The 20,340-nt window shown below is 37.6% G+C and overlaps 1 protein-coding gene across 3 annotated transcripts in view; it reads right to left on the bottom strand.

The window, feature by feature from the left end:
* Positions 1-20,340, bottom strand: part of MFSD8 (major facilitator superfamily domain containing 8) — a 45,528-nt gene that overhangs the window by 11,063 nt on the left and 14,125 nt on the right. For 2 of the 3 annotated variants that reach the window (XM_010338356.3, XM_039479076.2), the window contains exons 3-8: positions 17,581-17,624; positions 12,356-12,596; positions 11,188-11,301; positions 8,410-8,554; positions 7,335-7,390; positions 2,505-2,613 (exon numbers count right to left, since the gene is read on the bottom strand). In XM_010338356.3, coding sequence (XP_010336658.1) covers positions 2,505-2,613; positions 7,335-7,390; positions 8,410-8,554; positions 11,188-11,301; positions 12,356-12,596; positions 17,581-17,624 — 709 coding nt within the window. The remainder of the gene's footprint in view (positions 1-2,504; positions 2,614-7,334; positions 7,391-8,409; positions 8,555-11,187; positions 11,302-12,355; positions 12,597-17,580; positions 17,625-20,340) is intronic. The other variant, XM_010338357.3, reaches the window with a different exon arrangement.

Genomic DNA, 20,340 nt, shown 5'->3' with positions numbered 1-20,340 from the left:
TACTAATGTTTATTTTAATTATATAATTAATATAGCCACATTACAGAGTCTGAAAAAAAAGGAAAAGGAATAAACTAAACCAATCATAATGCCTACCATTCTAACATTTCTAAATAATCATGGTCATATTTTTAATTAAATTACTCTCTTTCAATGCAATAATGTTATATTATTAGAATGTACTGGATTTTTGAATGTATATATTTTTCTCTTTACCTCTGAATGTCTCTTCCTTTACATGACTATATCCTTCCTTGCCAAGTTTCTCTCCCTACATTTGATCTCTTTCTATTAACTGACTACAAAATGCAATTTATATTTATTGTATTTTATTATTATTTTTGAGACACCAGAGTCTCACTCTGTCACCTGGGCTGGAGTGCAGTGGTGTGATCTCAGCTCGCTGCAACCGCTATCTTCCTGGTTCAAGCAATTCTCCTGCCTCAGCCTCTTGAGTGGCTGAGACTACGGGCACCCACCACCACACCCAGCTAATTTTTGTATTTTTAGTAGAGATAGGGTTTTTGCCCTATTGGCCAGGCTGGTCTCAAACTCCTGACCTCAAGCAATCCCCCTGCCTTGGCCTCCCAAAGTGTGGCAATTACAGGCGTGAGCCAGTGCAGCCAACCTGAAATTTATTTAATATTGTTTAATTGGTACGTTATTGTTTAATGGGTATGGAGCTCCTGTTTAGGACGATGAAAACGTTCTGGAAATAGTGGTCCTCGTTTCACAACATTGTGAATGCACATTATGCTATTGAATTGTATGCCTTAAAAACAGGATGACAGTGCTGGGACGCAGTGGTTCACGTCTGTGATCCCAGCATTTTGGAAGGCCAAGGTAAGTGGGTCACCTGAGCCCAGAAATTCAAGATCAGCCTGGGCAACCTGAGGAAATCCTATCTCTACAAAAAATACAAATGAATTAGCCGAGCATGGTGGTGGTGCATGCCTATAGTCCTAGCTACTGAGGCTGGAAGATCACCTGAGCCCAGGAGGTTGAGGCTGCAGTGAGCTGTGATTGCACCACTGCACTCCAGCCTGGGAGACAGAGTGAGACCCTGTCTCAAAACAATGAAAAAAAGTTAACACGATAAATTTTCTGTCATACGTATTTTCCCACAATAAAAAAACTGCCCCCCCAAAAATCAGACAAGCTGGAATTTTCATGTATCTCAATAATTTTGAAAATAAAGGCCAGGCATGGTGGCTCACACCTGTAATCCCAGCACTTTGGGAGGCCAAGGCAGGTGGATCACATCAGGAGTTCAAGACCAGCCTGGCCAAGATGGGTGAAACCCTGTCTCTACTAAAAATACAAAAATGAGCCAGGCATAGTGGGGGGCACCTGCAATCCTAGCTACTAGAGAGGGAGGCTGAGGCAGGAGAATCGATTGAACCTGGGAAGCGGAGGTTGCAGTGAGGTGAGATTGCACTACAGCATTCTAACCTGGGTGACAGAGCAAGACTCCATCTCAAAGAAAAAAAAAGAAGAAAAAAAAAAAGAAAAGAAGAGGCCAGGCACGGTAGCTCACACCTGTAATCCCAGCACTTTGGGAGGTCCAGGCAGGCAGATCATGAGGTCAAGAGACCAAGATCATCCTGGCTAATGCGGTGAAACCTCATCTCTACTAATACTACAAAAAATTAGCCAGGCATTGCGGCATGTGCCTGTAGTCCCAGCTACTCAGGAGGCTGAGGCGGCAGAATTCCCTGAACCTGGAAGGCAGAGGTTGCGGTGAGCCAAGATCACACCATTGCACTCCAGTCCAGCCTGGGCAACAAGAGCGAAACACCACTGTCTCAAAAAATAAAAGAAAATAAAAACACCAAGCAAACCTACAAGTACTAACATAAAATGACACAATGTATTAGTAAGAAAACAAACCAAGTTGTCAAATGATAATATCACATAATCTATGTAAGTTTAAAAATACAAACTAAAGTATTAGCAGGGGTCACTTTTACAGAAAGGAGTGGATATAGAAATACAGTTGTAATACTTGAGATTTCAATGTACTATTTTTATAATTTCATAGAAAGTTATTTTAAAAATAAAAGAGTCATATGATAAAGGTGAATAAAGCCTGCACAAGGCAGAGATTTTGTATTATACTAGGTTTTATTCAAGATCAGGAATTAAATTGAGTTAAAATTGCCAAACTGAACCAGATATATACATATGAAACTACAGAGCTAAAGGATAATTGAATCATGGCACTAAAGTTTCATAACTGTATTTATCATAAAACTTAGATGAAAGAAGAAAGATTAGTGAAACATTCTTTTATAAGAAAGTAAGATAAGGTGGTAAGATTATGGACAAAGAATTAACTACATTTAAGTTAAAAGCCACAAAACATATATACACTTTTTACATCATGGTAAGAAAAACATGCCTTACTTAAGATTTTAATAACATCTATATGCCCAATTAACATTGCATTAAGAAGTAAAGGTTAATACATAAACCAATTTAGATGAAGATGGAATAAAACTTACGTTTCAAAAAGGGCAAAGATAAATAGAATCACAAAAAACAGAACATTGATGGCCACAACAGCGACTTGGTCAATATTTTCTTGAGGAACCTGAACTTCATCTGTACTTGCTGTAGGTAAATCAGAGAAAAATTACATTACATATATATCTAATTTTTCTTATGACACTAAAATAATGTAGAAATTATACTGTAGCAAATTTTATAAATAAATACTTTTAAAAATTTTTAGGCTTCAAAGCAGTTTAATAATAAGATAATTTATTTTATTTTTTGAGACAGGGTCTCACTCTGTCACCCAGACTAGAGCACAGTGGCATGATCACAGTTCACTGCAGCCTTGACCTCTCCAGGCTCAAGTGATCCTCCTGCCTCAGGCTCCCAAGAAGCTAGGACTACAGGCATACACCACCACGTCCAACTAATTTTTGTATTTTTTGTAGAGATGAGGTTGCATCATGCTACCCAGGCTGGGCTTGAACTCCTAAGCTCAACTAATCTGCCTGCCTCAGCCTCCCTAAGTGTTGGGATTACAGGTGTGAGCCACTGTGCATGGCCCACAATAAGATAATTTATATGACAGAAACAATTTTTAAATGGCATTTAAAAGCAAAGTGAATTTTCTTCCCAGGAGATAGACTTCAATCCTGTTATCTTAAGAAATACTCAGATATATTTTCTACTTTGTATATCTCAATCCAAAAACAGGAATGAAATTTATAAAACTCTGTAATATAGTGATCTCATACTAAATATATGTGCTTTAAATTTCAATTGCAGATTTTTTCCACCTTACTTAAATCTTAGACTTATAAGAATTTCATGAAGAACTCTAGTAGTTTATTAAATCGGTTCCCAATTCTATGATTTACTTCAATGGACATATATATATTTTGAATTTCAATGCTACATGAAATTAATATTCATGGCAAGGCATGGTGGCTCATGCCTGTAATCCAAGCACTTTGGGAGGCCAATGCAGGTGGATCACCTGAGGTCAGCAGTTCAAGATCAGCCTGGCCAACATGGCAAAACCCCATGTCTACTAAAAATACAAAAAATATTAGCCAGGCATGGTGGCGCATGGCTGTAATATCAGCCACTTGAGAGGCTGAAGCACTAGAACTGCTTGAACCCAGGAGGCGCAGGTTGCAGTGAGCCAAGACTGCGCCATTGCACTATATCCTGGATGACAGAGACTCTGTCTCAAAAAATAAATAAATAAACAACAAGAAATTAGTATTAGTAAAGATGCTTACGTTATCATTACCATTTAAAAAACGCTTATCATATTTCTGCAAAAAAATAGTCATGATTTGATGGTGGTTTTATAAATAAGGAGGACAAAGTAATTGTACTGACTTCTCATCTTGAACAATGTTGTTAAGCTTAATACATGTTAAGCTATCCTTGATGTAACCGAGAAGTATGCAGACATATATATCTACTCATACATATTCATCACGCTGTTTTGTAATTTATCTACTTGTTCAGAAAATCTGTTTTTTACACAAATAAATACCAAAATAAGCCAAGTATTAATATATAAAATATTATAAAAATATGTTCAGTTATGCTATCTTAAATTGTGTGTGGTATCAGTCGGGGGGTGCTTTCCTAAGATGCACTAAGTTTCTGTGATTTTTTTTCATAATAATGCCTGCCTTTCTATCTCAGAATTCTTGAGGAGTTCTTCTTCCAACAATAAGTAGATTTGGAAATAGTCTGCTATTTCCTTAAAGGGAATTAAGCACCCTGGACACTCAACATAGCCTTATGACCTTCCTTTACAATCACACAAAGAGAACTGGTCACCTTTGTCCAGATCCTTTTCCAGGAGTAGGCCCTGATGCTTGTGGCTCTTGTTTTATTTTGGATAGACTTCTCTGATTCTTAATGACCACCTAGAAGTCAGTCTTTACATCTTCAAATCAGTATCAACATTGCCCCAAGTCAGACTGGAGTTTGCTTCAGAATATGCTCTACTAATATTTATATTTTTAATAGAGACAGAGTTTCACCATGTTGGCCAGCTTGGTCTCGAACTCCTGACCTCAGGTGATCCACCTGCCTTGGCCTCCCAAAATACTTGGATTATGGGCATGAGCCACTATGCCCAGCCGGATTGTGTTTATACTTTGAAGATCTTCTCCAAAGATCTTTGTTGCTGGGTGCAGTGGCTCATGCCTGCAATCCTAGTATTTTGGGAGGCTGAGGCAGGCAGATCACTCGAGTCTAGGAGTTTAAGACTAACCTGGGCAACAATGGTAAGATCCCGTCTCCATTAAAAAAAAAAAGTTATTTGCTGTTTATTAAAATACAAATTTAACTGGGTGGGACATATTTATATATATATATATATATATTTTTTTTTTTTTTTTTTTTTTGAGACGGAGTTTTGCTCTTGTTACCCAGGCTGGAGTGCAATGGCGCGATCTCGGCTCACCGCAACCTCCGCCTCCTGGGCTCAGGCAATTCTCCTGCCTCAGCCTCCTGAGTAGCTGGGATTACAGGCTCGTGCCACCATGCCCAGCTAATTTTTTGTATCTTTAGTAGAGACGAGGTTTCACCATGTTGACCAGGATGGTCTCGATCTCTCGACCTCGTGATCCACCCGCCTCAGCCTCCCAAAGTGCTGGGATTACAGGCTTGAGCCACCGCGCCCGGCTGACATATTTATATTAAAGCATTATTCAAATTTAATTAGACATTCTGTGTTTTTTATTATATATATATATTTTACATTTCTTTATTGACTCCCCTATTTTGAGAAGCAAAATCCTGTGTTTTATAGGCAACCCTATTAGGTCTCACCCTAAGCCTACTGAATCAGAATTTGCATCTTAAAAAGGTTCCCAGGTAGTTTCTAAGCACATTAAAGTCAATGAAGCACTGATCTCTATCATTATCCCCTTCCAACTTCTGAAATACTGATGTTTACATATCTTACCTTTGCCACACCTCTGCCTCACTCTCTTAACTTCCTCCTTCCTTTTTCCTGATATCTCCTTTAAGTCAGCATCCTATTTATTTACCTTTGAAAAAAGTAGTGTATATCCACCTGCTGGCACTTCACCTCTCATTCTTTTTATTTTTTATTTTGAAAGTTTTCAAACATTCTCACATATTCATCCTTCAGATTAAACAATCTTTTGCCACACTTGAATCATTGCCCCATCCTTTCTCTCACTCCCTCTTTGCTGCCATAGTGTTTTTCACTGGGTGACTCACAATTTTATCTCTAGCTTTTATTTCTACAGTCAAAGTTACAAATGCCTCTGAGATTTTTTAGTTGTTCTAGAATAACAACATATTTTTTAGCTTGATCCAAACTGAAATTTTCTTCTCTTTGCATCCAACCTCCCTTCCTGAATTCTTGTTCGCTCTCATTCTTCCAGGTGATCTAGAATCAAAACCTGGCAGAAATGTCGACTGCCTCTAATCCTTAATATTCTCTATCTAAATATCTATCTTGATTCCTCCTTCAACAACTCCTACTTATTCCTTTTCCATTCTCAGTCACTGCCCTACTTCAAGCCTAGTCAAAATTAATACTTTTATACTGTCTTCCTGAGTCATCTATACAATGTTCTTTTAAAAAGAAAAACACAAATATTGTACCTATGAAAAGTTTAATAGAGAAATTGTTTAAATTTATTACTGGCATTATATATTTTTTACATTCTGATGTAGCTTCTTTTATTAGCTGTTCAATAATGAAATTGTTACCAATGAGACATTACCAGTGAGATATAATCAATCTAGATTCGCCTCTATATGGAATCAATGTCAAACTTCTCCTAGTTCAAAAACTTACTATAGCTCCTCAACTATGCTGCTCTCCGCCCTACTACATTTAACTTTATCTATCACTATTTCTTTTGTGAAAATTAAATAAAAGAGCTGTGAAAGTACATGGTAAAATAATGCTGTGACTTTTCCACAACTTTATTAACTATTGAGGGCAAGCATCAGTTCTTGCATTCTTTCCCCAAGGAGGATATAATTAGTACCTAAATAACAGTTTATTTGGTAAAATATAACTACTTAGCAGGGTCTCTGACTTATATAAATCAGAGAAGATCTATAGGATGAAAATGTATATTTGTAAAGTATAACAAGCAATAAAAATAAAAAGGCAAAACCATACCTGTTCTCATGCTTAAGAGAATAAAGAACTGCTTTAAATAGAAAGACTTATTTCTTTGGTAGTAAAGATACGGAAATCATTGCAAATATCTCATAGGTTTTAGGATACTATCTCTCTGAAATAAGACAAAGTGATTTTTTCCAATGTTTGTAACCTTGTCAACCATGAACACCAAATAACTGGTATGGGAATGCCTCTTTAAAAAACATCCATTTAGGGCCGGGCGCGGTGGCTCAAGCCTGTAATCTCAGCACTTTGGGAGGCCGAGGCGGGTGGATCACAAGGTCAAGAGATCGAGACCATCCCGGTCAACATGGTGAAACCCCGTCTCTACTAAAAATACAAAAAATTAGCTGGGCATGGTGGCGTGTGCCTGTAATCCCAGCTACTCAGGAGGCTGAGGCAGGAGAATTGCCTGAACCCAGGAGGCGGAGGTTGCGGTGAGCCGAGATCGCGCCATTGCACTCCAGCCTGGGTAACAAGAGCGAAACTCCATCTCAAAAAAAAAAAAAAAAAAAAAAAAAAAAAACATCCATTTAGGTCACTTTCAGCTTTCAAGATCTTCCCCAATCACCCACTGTTTTCTCCTCAGAAGCAAAATCCAAGTAAATACCAAACAAACAGAATCATTATAAACACTTTGATAATGTTATATTAATTCAGTCAAATGGGTTAAAAGTACCTTCATCAAAATTAATATTTTTACACTGTCTTCCTGAGTCATCCACACGATGTTCTCTTAAAAAAAAATACAAATATTGTAACTAAATAATGCTTAACAGAGAAGTTATTTAAATTTATTACTGTCATAATTTTTTCACATTCTAACATAGTTTCTTTTATTAGTTTTGTAGTAATAAAACTGTTACCAATGAGATATAACCAATAAACTTAAGACAGAAATTACAATTCTTATCATATTATCATAGACAGGTAAAATGAAAAAAATCCAACTCATTCTAAAGCATTCATGATCTACTTTAGCATTTGAAGTTTTGCAGTGATTATAAATACTAGTAATAAAAGTTTTTAGACTATTGAATAAAGCACTCTAAAAAAATTAACAAAATGTAATTGTAAAAAATTTTTTCAAATATATAATAAGATATACATTACTAGTACTTTTATATTTAAGACTGATACAAACCCATTAATTTATTTAAAATGTTACTTTCATGCTTTTCCTCTACTTAGAAACATGTAGTTAGTAAATCAAGACCAAACCTTGAGGCTCCATGTGCAGCCTCACATGGCTCATGCCTCTAATCCTAACACTTCGGGAGGCCAAGGTGGGCAGATTACTCTGAGGACAGGAGTTCAGGACAAGCCTGGCCAACATAGTAAAACGCTATCTCTACTAAAAATATAAAAATTAGCTGGACCTGGTGGCACACACCTGTAGTCCCAATTACTCAGGAAGCTGAGGCACGAGAATTCTTGAACCCAGAAGATGGAGGTTGCAGTGAGCTGAGACAGTGCCACTGCCTTCCAGTCTGAGAGACAGAGTGAGTTTCTTGTCTCAAAAAAAAAAAAAAACCTCAATCTTCAAAGACCTTCCTTTTCTGTTTTCATTTATCAGGTTGTCTTTTGATTGCCAGTATTACATACTTTAGTACTACATGACCAAAAAATATAAACAAACTATAGACATAAAAAACCAAAAATATACTTCATAAGGACAATTATCTTGCAGTAATTACAAAGCTCATTAAATTTCACAATCTACAAAAATGGTTTTATCATTTCTATCTAATTACCTTAGTATAGCAAAGATCAGAATAACATTTAGAATTCCCAGGAAGGCTCCAAGTAAAGCTGGTGTTGTATACATGTTTATCTGCAGTTTAATCACATCCCATGTCACACCCTTTTCTCCAATGAATGCAAAACAAGTCTGAAAAACTTATTAAGATAAAATTTTCACAGATGAATTGTTATAGGAGAGGAATAGGATAAAAAAATAAAAAAGACATTGAACACATAATTGGGAACAATATTATGGAATCATCCTTCTATAGCATGCATTCTCAACAGGTGCAAGAAAATTGGTTCTTGATGGGGGGGGTCAAAAAATTTCCTCTTTTTATGTATAAAGCAGGTAGGTACAAACATACATATGATACATAAAAGATATATGATATATCTGTGGCACTAAAATGCTATGGGATAAAGGGAGTAGGAAAAAATATCTTAAAAGGCTCCTTAGGAAGACAATAATAAAAAAAGGTTATGAAACACTGATGTACATGCATTCACAAGGTATTATATCTTAAGTAAGTTGTCAGTTTTTTATATCTACATAGGGAATTTAATTATAAAATTTCTTCCAAGAATTAATTATAAAGGTTTAATCAACTTCATTATAAGAATGAAAATATCATAGTTTAGATTAGATATTTTAAATATTATTGTGTAGGGACCAGGCGCGGTGGCTCATGCCTGTAATCCCAGCACTTTGGGAGGCTGAGATGGGGGGATCACAAGGTCGGGAGTTTAAGACCAGCCTGGCCAACATGGTGATACCCTGTCTCTACCAACAATATAAAAATTAGCTGGGCATGGTGGCAGGTGGCTGTAATTCCAGCTACTGGGAAGGCTGAGGCAGGAGAATTGCTTGAACCCAGGAGCTGAGGTTGCAGTGAGCTGGAATCTCGCCACTGCACTCCAGCCTGGACGACAGAGCAAGACTGTCTCAAAAATAAATAAATAAATAAATATTATTGTGTATGTGGTACCTAAATTATATATATTTAATATCATTTGACCATAGTATCATATACAGGTAAAACAAAACAACAAAAAAACATTTCATCCAAAAGCATATATAATCTAACTTGGTATTTGAACTTTCTTTAGCAACTTTAAACATTAGTTAGAAATATTTTTGGACTGGTGAATAAAGCACTCTAAAGAAATATGAAGTAGGCCGGGCGCGGTGGCTCAAGCCTGTAATCCCAGCACTTTGGGAGGCCGAGGCGGGCGGATCACGAGGTCGAGAGATCGAGACCATCCTGGTCAACATGGTGAAACCCCGTCTCTACTAAAAATACAAAAACTTAGCTGGGCATGGTGGCACGTGCCTGTAATCCCAGCTACTCAGGAGGCTGAGGCAGGAGAATTGCCTGAACCCAGGAGGCGGAGGTTGCGGTGAGCCGAGATCGTGCCATTGCACTCCAGCCTGGGTAACAAGAGCAAAACTCCGTCTCAAAAGAAAAAATAAAAATAAAAGAAATATGAAGTAGCAAAATCTAATCTGGATCTGTGGCAAAAACTGGATTGGAACAGTACTGGTTTGCTCTCCTGATTTAGATTCTATATGCTCTATAGTAATTTGCATATAATTCTATGGTGAGGACTAAGATACTGTACCTACTATACTTAGATCAGTGCCTAGCACACAATAAATGTTAGTGCTTTTTGAGTGTTCACTATTGGAAAAGTCATCTAAGCTCTTCAGGTTTACATTTATTCATCTATAATGCAAAATTTTTAAATGACACAATCTTTAAAATGTTTTTAAGATGGTAAAAAATATTTGCTAAGAACATATATCTATACCAAATATTATGCTAGATATTGAGAGTAGACTGGCAAATAAGAAAGATACAAACCATGCCCTCATGTACTTTACAATATGCTTTTCAAGTTCAAGTATTCTATATTTGTGCTTGTATTTGTCCCAGGGTACTAAACCGAAATACTAGATTTTGGTGAACAGTGAATTAGAGTCTCTTCTGTTGAGCCTTTTCTTTTTGGCTAAATAGAAGAATATAATAGAGACTGAGGGTGCGAGAATAGGTGTTAATGATGAAGTAAGCTGAGCTGGATTCAAACTGATGATATTCATAACTGCAATATTCAAAATATGGACCAATTATATAGTTTTTCAATATTATTCTAGGTATGAAAACGACTCTCAGCAGAAAATTAATTTGCCTTGAGGAAATATTAAATCTCATTAATTTTTTTGAGATAGAGTCTCGCTCTTGTCACCCAGGCTAGAGTGTAATGATGTGATCTCAACTCACTGCAATCTCCACCTCTGGGTTCAAGCAATTCTCCTGCCTCAGCCTCCCAAGTAGCTGGGATTACAGGTGCCCGCCACCACGCCAGGCTAATTTTTGTATTTTAAGTACAGATGGGGTTTCACCATGCTGACTAGGCTGGTCTCAAACTCCTGACCTCAGGTGATCCACCTGCCTCGGCTTCCCAAAATGCTGGGATTACAGGCATAAACCACCACACCCGGCCTGATTAATTTTTTTAATACTCAGCAAAAGGGTGACCTTGGACAATTTACTTAGATTCTCTATGCACTGGCACTCTCAACTAAAAAGGGGACTAATAGCACTGAATTTAGTGGATTGGCATCAAGATAAAATGAGTCTAGCCTCATTGCTGGATTAAAAAAAAAAAGTTAGCTTTCTTCCCTTTCCCTTCAGCTATAAAGTTTTATACTTGGGTTACAAAGAATATTTGTGCCTCAATAGTTTCCCCAATTCAAATTCAAGTAATGATAAGTGAAGAACACCTACCTGGACCTAGAATAAAACCTAATGCTTGACATGTGCTTATATTTGCCATGGAATTTGTTCTTTCCTGAAGGGAAGTAGCACCAGCAGTATATGATCGAATAACTGCTGCATTTCCTTAAAAGCAAGACACAATAATCCAAAGTAAAAGAAAGTATCATTCAGTTTATAAAATTCATTCAAATTTAACTTTATACAGAAGAACAAATCTTGGTCAATAGTATAGTTACTGCTTCCTTTTTATGATCATACAAAGCAAGTAAGGTATTTTTATTAAGGAAATACATGAACCAATGGACCACAGAAGTTTTAGTAATATGAAAACAGTTAATGATACGAATGAGTAAAAAAATGGCATTATAAGAAAACCAAGCCAGGCATAATGGCTCACGTCTGTAATCCCAGCACTTTCGGAGGCTGAGGTGGGCAGATCATTTTGAGGTCAACAGTTCAAGACCAGCCCGGTCAAGACGGTGAAACCCCGACTCTACTGAAAATACAAAAATTAGCCGGAGTGATAGCAGGTGCCTGTAATCCCAGCTACTCAGGAGATTGAGGCAGAAGAATCGCTTGAACCAGGAGGTGGAGGTTGCAGTGAGCCAAGATTGTGCCACTGCCCTCCAACCTGGGTGACAGAGTGAGACTCCATATCAAAAAAAAAAAAAAAAGTTTATTGTCTGGCTAGTGAAAAATGATAAAAACAGTACAATACTACAAGGAACATGTCAGAAAAGAAAATAATCTCTTAAGGGGTAGCCCAAGAGAGCTTTGTGGAAAACGTGGAGCTTGAATTGGATCTAATTTTGTTTTGTTTTGTTTTGTTTTTTTAAGATGGAGGTCTCCCTGTGTTACCCAGGCTGTTCTCAAACTCCTGGGGCTCAAGAGATCCTGCCACCTCAGTCTCCTGAGTAGCTGGTATTATAGGTTCGTGCCACCATGCCTGGCTTGAACTGAATCTTGAAGGATGAAGAATGATAGGAACAGAAGAGAAACCACAGGTAATGAGAACATCATGAGCAAAGGCAGAATGATAGGAAAAATATTTGTTTACAATGACATGTATGTTGAACTATAAAATATGAGTCTAAAAAGGGATGACACCAGGTGAAAGTGAGCATAAATGTCAGAATGAATGTGAATTTGACACAATGAAACATACATACAAACTTACCTGCTCCAAATCCCACCAATCCACGAGCAATCAGCATGTAGTATTTATTATGAGAGGCTGGGATGTGGACATATGCATAGAGGCAGTTGGCTGCCACGGAAATGAAGATGGAGACAATAAGAGGCTCTTTTCTTGGTCTATAATTAGACCAGAAACCAAATATAGGTGATGCTACCATTTGGCCAAGACTATATGAAGCAATAACCCAGCCCAAAAAACTCGCATCAGCTGTCTGATCAATCTGCAGAAAAAAGTAAAGTGCTTTAAGAACTGTCATCCAAGAAAAGTAAGCTTTAAAACCTAAATACATTTGTCTTACCACATAAAATTTCCTATTAAAAAATAAAAACAATTCTAACAAATAAGTTTTTTTTTTTGAGACGGAGTTTCGCTCTTGTTACCCAGGCTGGAGTGCAATGGTGCGATCTCGGCTCACCGCAACCTCTGCCTCCTGGGTTCAAGCAATTCTCCTGCCTCAGCCTCCCAAGTAGCTGGGATTACAGGCACGCACCACCATGCCCAGCTAATTTTTTGTATTTTTCAGTAGAGACGGGGTTTCCCCATATTGACCAGGATGGTCTCGATCTCTTGACCTCGTGATCCACCCGCCTCGGCCTCCCACAGTGCTGGGATTACAGGTGTGAGCCACCGCGCCTGGCACAAATAAGTTTTATAACACTATTACTTACAGTAAGAGATTCAAACTTCTGACAATAGAATTAAATGTGCTAACAACAGACAGTATAAAGGGGAAAATGTTTGGGAAGCTCATTTTTAAGAATTACTATGGAAATTTCTGGTTCATATAAACCTTGGTTAAAAAGATACACACTATATACTCATACAGCAATAACATCATGAAAAATAATACAAGCTATTCTTTAATTCTTGTAAATAGAATTATTTAGACTTATGCTACCCTACATGTTAAACAGTCAGCACTGTAAATCTAAAAAAACTAAGCAAAAGAGTCAAATGCAGAAGAAGATAATAAAAACACAAAAGCTGTTAGACAATTCTCTCAATAAACCTGTTATAAATTATTCCTTTCAATATAGACAACTCAATATTCTACCACTTTAAAAGGGTTTACATATCATGATGAACATAAGGGGAGAACCAAATGAAACACCTCAGAAAATGAAATACTTTCAGAAAAACAAAATGTTCGCTTAGAAAAGATACTATTGTTCATTTTTATTTCTTTTTTTTTTTTGATAGAGGGTCTCACTTTGTCACCCAAGCTGGAGTGCAGTGGTGCGATCATGGCTCAGTGCAGCCTCGACCTATGAAGCCCAAGTGATCACGGGTCGGGTGTCGTGGCTCATGCCTGTAATCCAGCACTTTGGGAGGCCAAGGCAAGTGATCACACGGTTAAGAGATCGAGACCATTCTGGCTAACATGATGAAACCCCATCTCTACTAAAAGTACAAAAAAAATTAGCTGGGCATGGTGGCATACACCTGTAGTCCCAGCTGCTCAGGAGACTGAGGTAGGAGAGTGGCTTGAACCCAGGAGGCAGAAGTTGCAGTGAGCCGAGATAGAGCCACTGCACTCCAGCCAGGGCTACAGAGCGAGACTCCATCTCAAAACGAAAGAAAAAATAGTGATGAGTATGAAGCCCAAGTGATCCTCCTACCTCAGTCTCTTGAGTAGCTGGTATGCACCACCATGCCCAGCTAATTTTTTTATTTTTGTAGACACAGGGTCTCCCTTTGTTGCCCAGGCTGAGTTTGAACTTCGGGCTTCCAACTCCCAAAGCAAGCCTCCTGCCTTGGGAGGGAGCAATTCTACCACCTTGGCCTCCCAAAATGTTGGGATTACTAGTATGAGCCACTGCACCCGGCCAGATTATTTTTTTCATATATGGTAGGCTAAGCCAGGAATAGTGGCACATGCCTGTAATCTCAGCTACTTGGGAGGCTAGAGCAGGAGGATCGCTTGAGCCCAGGAGTTGGAAGCTGTAATGTACCACAGTTGTACCTGTGAAAAGCCACTGCACTCCAGTCTAAGCAACATAGGAAGATTCTATCTCTGATCTTCCTATTTAATGGTTTTTATCAAATTTTAGGAAATAAATTTAAACAAATATAGATAAGTGGTAGAACTTAATAAGGAAAACTATGATCTTTTGTTGCCTAGAGATACTTATTTACTTATTTTTCATTTTATTTCTTTATTCTTCTTGAGATAGAGTTTTGCTCTTGTTGCCCAAGCTGGAGTGTAATGGTGCGATCTCAGGTCACTGCAACCTCTACCTCCCAAGTTCAAGCAATTCTCCTGCCTCCTCAGCCTCCCAAGCCGCTGGGATTACAGGCATGCACCACCATGCCCAGCTAATTTTTGTTATTTTTTTTAGTAGAGATGGGGTTCCACCATGTTGGCCAGGCTGGTCTCCAACTCCTGACCTCAGGTGAGCCGCCCACCTCAGCCTCCTGCTGGGATTACAGGTGTGAGCCATCGTACCTGGCCATTCCCTAAAGATATTTAAGTTGAAAATATTTAGGTATATTTTTCTTTATGGGGCATAAGAAATAATAGGCAAAAGTATAATGATATATAAAGTTTAAAGTTCTAGCCTTTAAAGTATCTTTCATTTTAGGTACTCTTTTTCATTTTCTCCCTGTGTTACCTTTTGTTGTCTCAATTAAAGTAGAAAATAATAATTTCATGTTATATAAAATTTTAAATTAATTTTCAAAAAAGCAATGAAAACTCAGTTTTAATGTTAAATGTGTAGCCGTTTGAAAGCAAAGCTTTTTATTTTTTATTTTTTGAGACAGGGTCTGGCTCTGTTACCCAGGCCAGAAATACAGTGGCATAATTTTGGCTCACTGTAACCTCAAACTCTTCTGCTCAAGCAATCCTCCCATTTCAGCCTCCCCAGTAGCTGGGACTACAGAGAGTAGCACCACCATACCCAACTAACTTTTTAAATTTTTTTATAGAGACAAGGTCTCATATTATTACTCAGCCTGGTCTTGAACTCCTAGGCTCAAGCAATCCTCCCACTTTGGCCTCCTAAAGCACTGGGATTACAGGTATGTGAGTCACAGCACTAGGCCTGATGGTAAAACTCTTTAGAGTTTTCAAAATATCTGGAGAAAGGAGAGTACTTTTCAAAATTCAACATAGTATGCTGAGTACACCTAATCACTACTAATATCCTTCTTTTGAGAATTTTGACTTAAAACAAAATGCCAAGAAATCAATAATTTGACATATGAAAATATCTTTTTAGCAGAGAAGACATTGCTCTAGAATTGTGCCCAATTCCAATGACTCTAGCAGTATGGAAAGAATTTTTAGTGTAATGACTAATAATTTCATGTAATATAATTTTCAAAATAATGAAAATACGGCACTAAACCAGTAAAACATAAAATCTGTATTTCTTCTTATATTCCTTTATAAATATTTTTTCGAAAAGCATTTTCAAAAAAGTAGAAATTCATAAAAACTGGGCCGGGCATGGTGGCTCACACTTCTAATGCCAGCACTTTGAGAGGCTGAGGTGGTAGGTTACCCAAGGTCACAAGTTTGAGACCAGCCTGGCCAACATAGTGAAATCCTGTCTCTGCTAAAAATACAAAAATTAGCTGGGCATGGTGGTACACAACTGTAATCCCAGCTACTTGGGAGGCTGAGAAAGAAGAATCACTTGAACCCAGGAAGTGGAGGCTGCAGTGAGCTGAGATTGCGCCACCGAACTTAAGCCTGGGTGACAGCGCGAGACTCCATTTCAAAAAAAAAAAAAAGGAATTAATAAAAACAAAACAATCTTAACAATCTAATAGGAGAGGTAAGTAAACTCTCCGTAAATTCAGTGTTAGGACACTCCACATTAAGGGCTAATGATAAAAGGAAATGGGAGTACACAGGAAAACCTTCTGACCCAAACTGTGGTAAGGGACAGTCAGAGAAGGCTTTCCAGGCCAGGCGCTGTGACTCATACCTGTAATCCCAGCACTTTGGGAGGCTGAGGCAGGATCACCTAGGTCAGGCGTTCGAGATCAGCCTGGCCAAAATGGTGAAACAACGTCTCTATTAAAAATAAAAAAAATTAGCCAGATGTGGCAATTAATCAATTCATGTATTAATGGGTTATCACAGAGTGGAACTGGTGGCTTTATAAGAGGAGGGAGAGAGACCTGATATAGCATGCTCAGCCCCCTCACCATGTGATATCCTACACTGCCTTGGGACTCTTCAGAGAGTCCCCACCAGCAAGAAGGCCCTCACCAAATGTAGTCTCTCAACTTTGGACTTCTCAGCCTCCGTAACTGTAAGAAGTAAATTCCTTTTAAAAATAAATTACCTAGTTTAGGATATTCTGTTATAAGCAACAGAACACAGACTAATACAGGTGGTTTCAGGAAGTAGGGAGAAGACAACAACATCAAATGCTTTTCAGATGTCACTAAAGTAGGGACTGAAAAGTACTGTGTGATCAACAATTAAGTCATTGGAAACTTTACAAGAGCACTTTCAGTGCAGTAGCAAAGTTAATCAGATAGTAGTAGGATAAGGAGTAGAAGGTCAGGAAATACAGAGGAACGCTTTAAGAACCTTTACTAACATATTGTTGTCAATGAATTATGTAACCAACTTATATATTGATTTTTGGTAAGTTCCTTCCTGGAGATTTAAGATATAATTGACAGGACTTGATCAATTATGTTAAGCTACGTAACAAAGTAGGTAGCTTAACATCATGTCATGAATGTGACATCTTCATGTCACCCCCTGTTCCCCTTCTAGTAATAACAGCATCAAAAAATATATATATTTCAGTCTTTAAGATCTTTTCTGATAGTCCAAATTAATTTATCAGAAAAGCATTAAATTATTCCACAAAAATATTATTTATACACTTTGAGAATTCAGACTATTATTAGTTTCCTTTTTATTAGAGAACAGGTAATGATGGATTGTGAATGTGGCTTCTGAGTAGGTGACCATATGTCTATATTTGCCTGGGACCACTTGGGTATGATCCTGTTTTTCTTCCTACAGCATTCCCTTCTCTTCAAAAGAGTTCTGGCTTGCACAATAAAGCATATGGTCACCTTGCTTATAAGCCTCTTTCAAGGAACTATCATCTCGTTACTGCTGTAAAGACTAAACCAGAGAATACCAAGGAGACTCTTTAGAAAATGCTTAACTACATAAGAATTACTAAACTGTAGTCACTTAAGGGAAAAATAGATTGAAATATACAAACCTTTTGGAGATATGGCCATATGGACATTATCACTATAGAAAACCCTGTGAAGAGGCAAACTAGGTTATTTGTACTTATAATAATTTAATCACTATTACAGATACAATTTTCTGAACTGTGGCATGGATTTTAAAATATCATTCTGAACCTAAAATTTACACATACAAATGCCTAAATTATCAAGCAATAAGATTTTAATTATCAGAAAGAAAACAAATACTAAGAGAGCATACAATTACAGTCCCTCATCATAATTGATAATGAATACAAAAAAAAACAGAGGATCTATTTCTCCATACTCATGTGCTTTACTGTAAATGGAAATAATGAAAAGCTTTAAGTTTTTACAGCAAAAATGGGGGAAAGGCTACTTTGTTAGACAGGAAGTGCTACGCTTCTATCCTGTGTTGTTTGGAGGAGATAACTGACTGAAGGGAAAGACTAGGAATAAGGAAAATGATCATTTACATGGGGGTTATAGAAAACCAGGATACTTCAAGATGGCTATACCTTAAAAGAAAATTCACTATTTCTGCTGCTCTTTACTGCTTGAAAACTGTAATGATTAACTGCAACACTATCTGTCAATTTTTATTTATTTATTTATTTAATTTATTTTTACTTTTCCGCTTCCTTGGGTTGAATTTTTCTTTCTTTTTTTTTAAAAAATCTGTCCATTTTAAATGGTAGGCAGATACAGCCGGATGCAGTGACTCACCCCCATAATACCAGCAGGGTGAGGCAGGCAGATCACCTGAAGTCAGGAATTCGAGACCAGCCTAGCCAACATAGTGAAACCCTGTCTCTACTAAAATATAAAAATGAGCCAGGCATGGTGGCACATGCCTGTAATCCCAGCTACTCAAGAGGCTGAGACAGAAGAATTGCTTGAACCCAGGAAACAGAGTAACGTGCATGAGCCAAGATCACAACACTGCACTCCAGCCTGGGTGACAGAATGAGACTCCATCTCAATAAAATAAAAAAATGAAAAATAAATAAATGTTAGGCAAATCCATTGGAAATTCTATAAAGCCTGTTCTTAAAAATAGCTTTATTGAGGTTAGACACAGAAGCTCATGCCTGTAATCCTGAAACTTTAGGAAGCCGAGATGGGTAAATCACTTGAGGCCAGGGGTTTGAGACCAGCCTGGTCAACATGGTGAAACCCCATCTCTACCAAAAAAATACAAAAATTAGCTGGGCATGGTAGCACATGCATTGTACTCCCAACCACTCGGGAGGCTGAGGCAGGAGGATCACTTGAACTTGGAGATGGAGGTTGTAGTCGTTTTTGTCATTGGTTCTGCTTATGTGATGGATTATGTTTATTTGTTATTATTTGTATATGTTGAACCAGTCTTGTATCCCAGGGATGAAGCCGATTTGATTGTGGATAAGCTTTCTGATGTGCTGCTGGATTTGGTTTGCCAGTATTTTACTGAGGATTTCCACACTGATGTTCATCAGGGTTATTGGCTTGAAACTTTCTTTTTTTGTTGTGTATCTGCCAGGTTTTTGTATCAGGATGATGCTTGTCTCATAACATAGTTAGGGAGGATTCCCTCTATTTCTATTGCATGGAATAGTTTCAGAAGGAATGTTACCAGCTCCTCTCTGTATCTCTGGTAGAATTCAGCTGTGAATCTGTCTGGTCCTAGGTTTTTATTGGGTGGTAGGCTATTAATTCCTGCCTCAATTTCAGAACTTGTTATTGGTCTATTCAGGTATTCAACTTTTTCCTAGTTCAGTCTTGAGAGGGTGTATATGTCCAGAAATTTATCCATTTCTTCTAGATCTCCTAGTTTATTCACATAGAGGTGCTCATATTATTCTCTGATGGTAGTCCGTATTTCTGTGGAATCAGTGGTGATACCCCCTTTATCATTTTTTATTGAGTCTATTTGATTCTTCTCTCTTTTCTTATTAGTCTGGCTAGTGGTCTATTTTGTTGAACTTTGCAAAAAACCAGCTCCTGGATTCATTGATTTTTTTGAAGGTTTTTTTGTGTCTCTATCTCATTTAGCTATTTCTTGTCTTCTGCTGGCTTTTGATTTTGTTTGCTCTTGCTTCTCTAGTTCTTTTAATGGCGATGTTAGGGTATTGATTTTAGATCTTTCCTGCTTTCTCTCGTGGGCATTTAGTGCTATAAATTTCCCTCTACACACTGCTTTAAATGTTTCCCAGAGATTCTGGTACATTGTGTCTTCATTCTCATTGGTTTCGAAGAACATCTTTATTTCTGCCTTCATTTCATCATTTATCCAGTAGTCATTCAGAAGGAGGTTGTTCAGTTTAGTCTGAGAGACTGTTTGATATGACTTCCATTCTTTTGCATTTGCTGAGGAGTGTATTACTTCCAATTATGTGGTCAATTTTAGCATAAGTGCAATGTGGTGCTGAGAAGAATGTATATTCTGTTGACTTGGGGTGGAGAGTTAGTTTAAAGTCTGTTTTATCAAGTCTGGGATTATAACCCCTGCTTTTTTTTTTTTTTTTTTTTTTTTCTATTCCCTTTCCATTTGCTTGGTAAATATTCCTCCATCACTTTATTTTGAGCCTATGTGTGTCTTTGCATGTGAGATGGGTCTTCTGAATACAGCACACCAATGGGTCTCGACTCTTTATGCAATTTGCCAGTCTGTGTCTTTTAATGGGGCATTTAGTCCATTTACATCTAAGGTTAATATTGTTATGTGTGAATTTGATCCTATTGCTGTGATTCTAGTTGGTCATTTTGCCCATTAGTTGCAGATTCTT

Source organism: Saimiri boliviensis, chromosome 3, assembly GCF_048565385.1.
Source record: "Saimiri boliviensis isolate mSaiBol1 chromosome 3, mSaiBol1.pri, whole genome shotgun sequence".
In the NCBI taxonomy this organism is placed as follows: domain Eukaryota; kingdom Metazoa; phylum Chordata; class Mammalia; order Primates; family Cebidae; genus Saimiri; species Saimiri boliviensis.
Note: the sequence above shows the minus strand (reverse complement) of the source record. Positions and strands in the feature narration are given on the sequence as shown.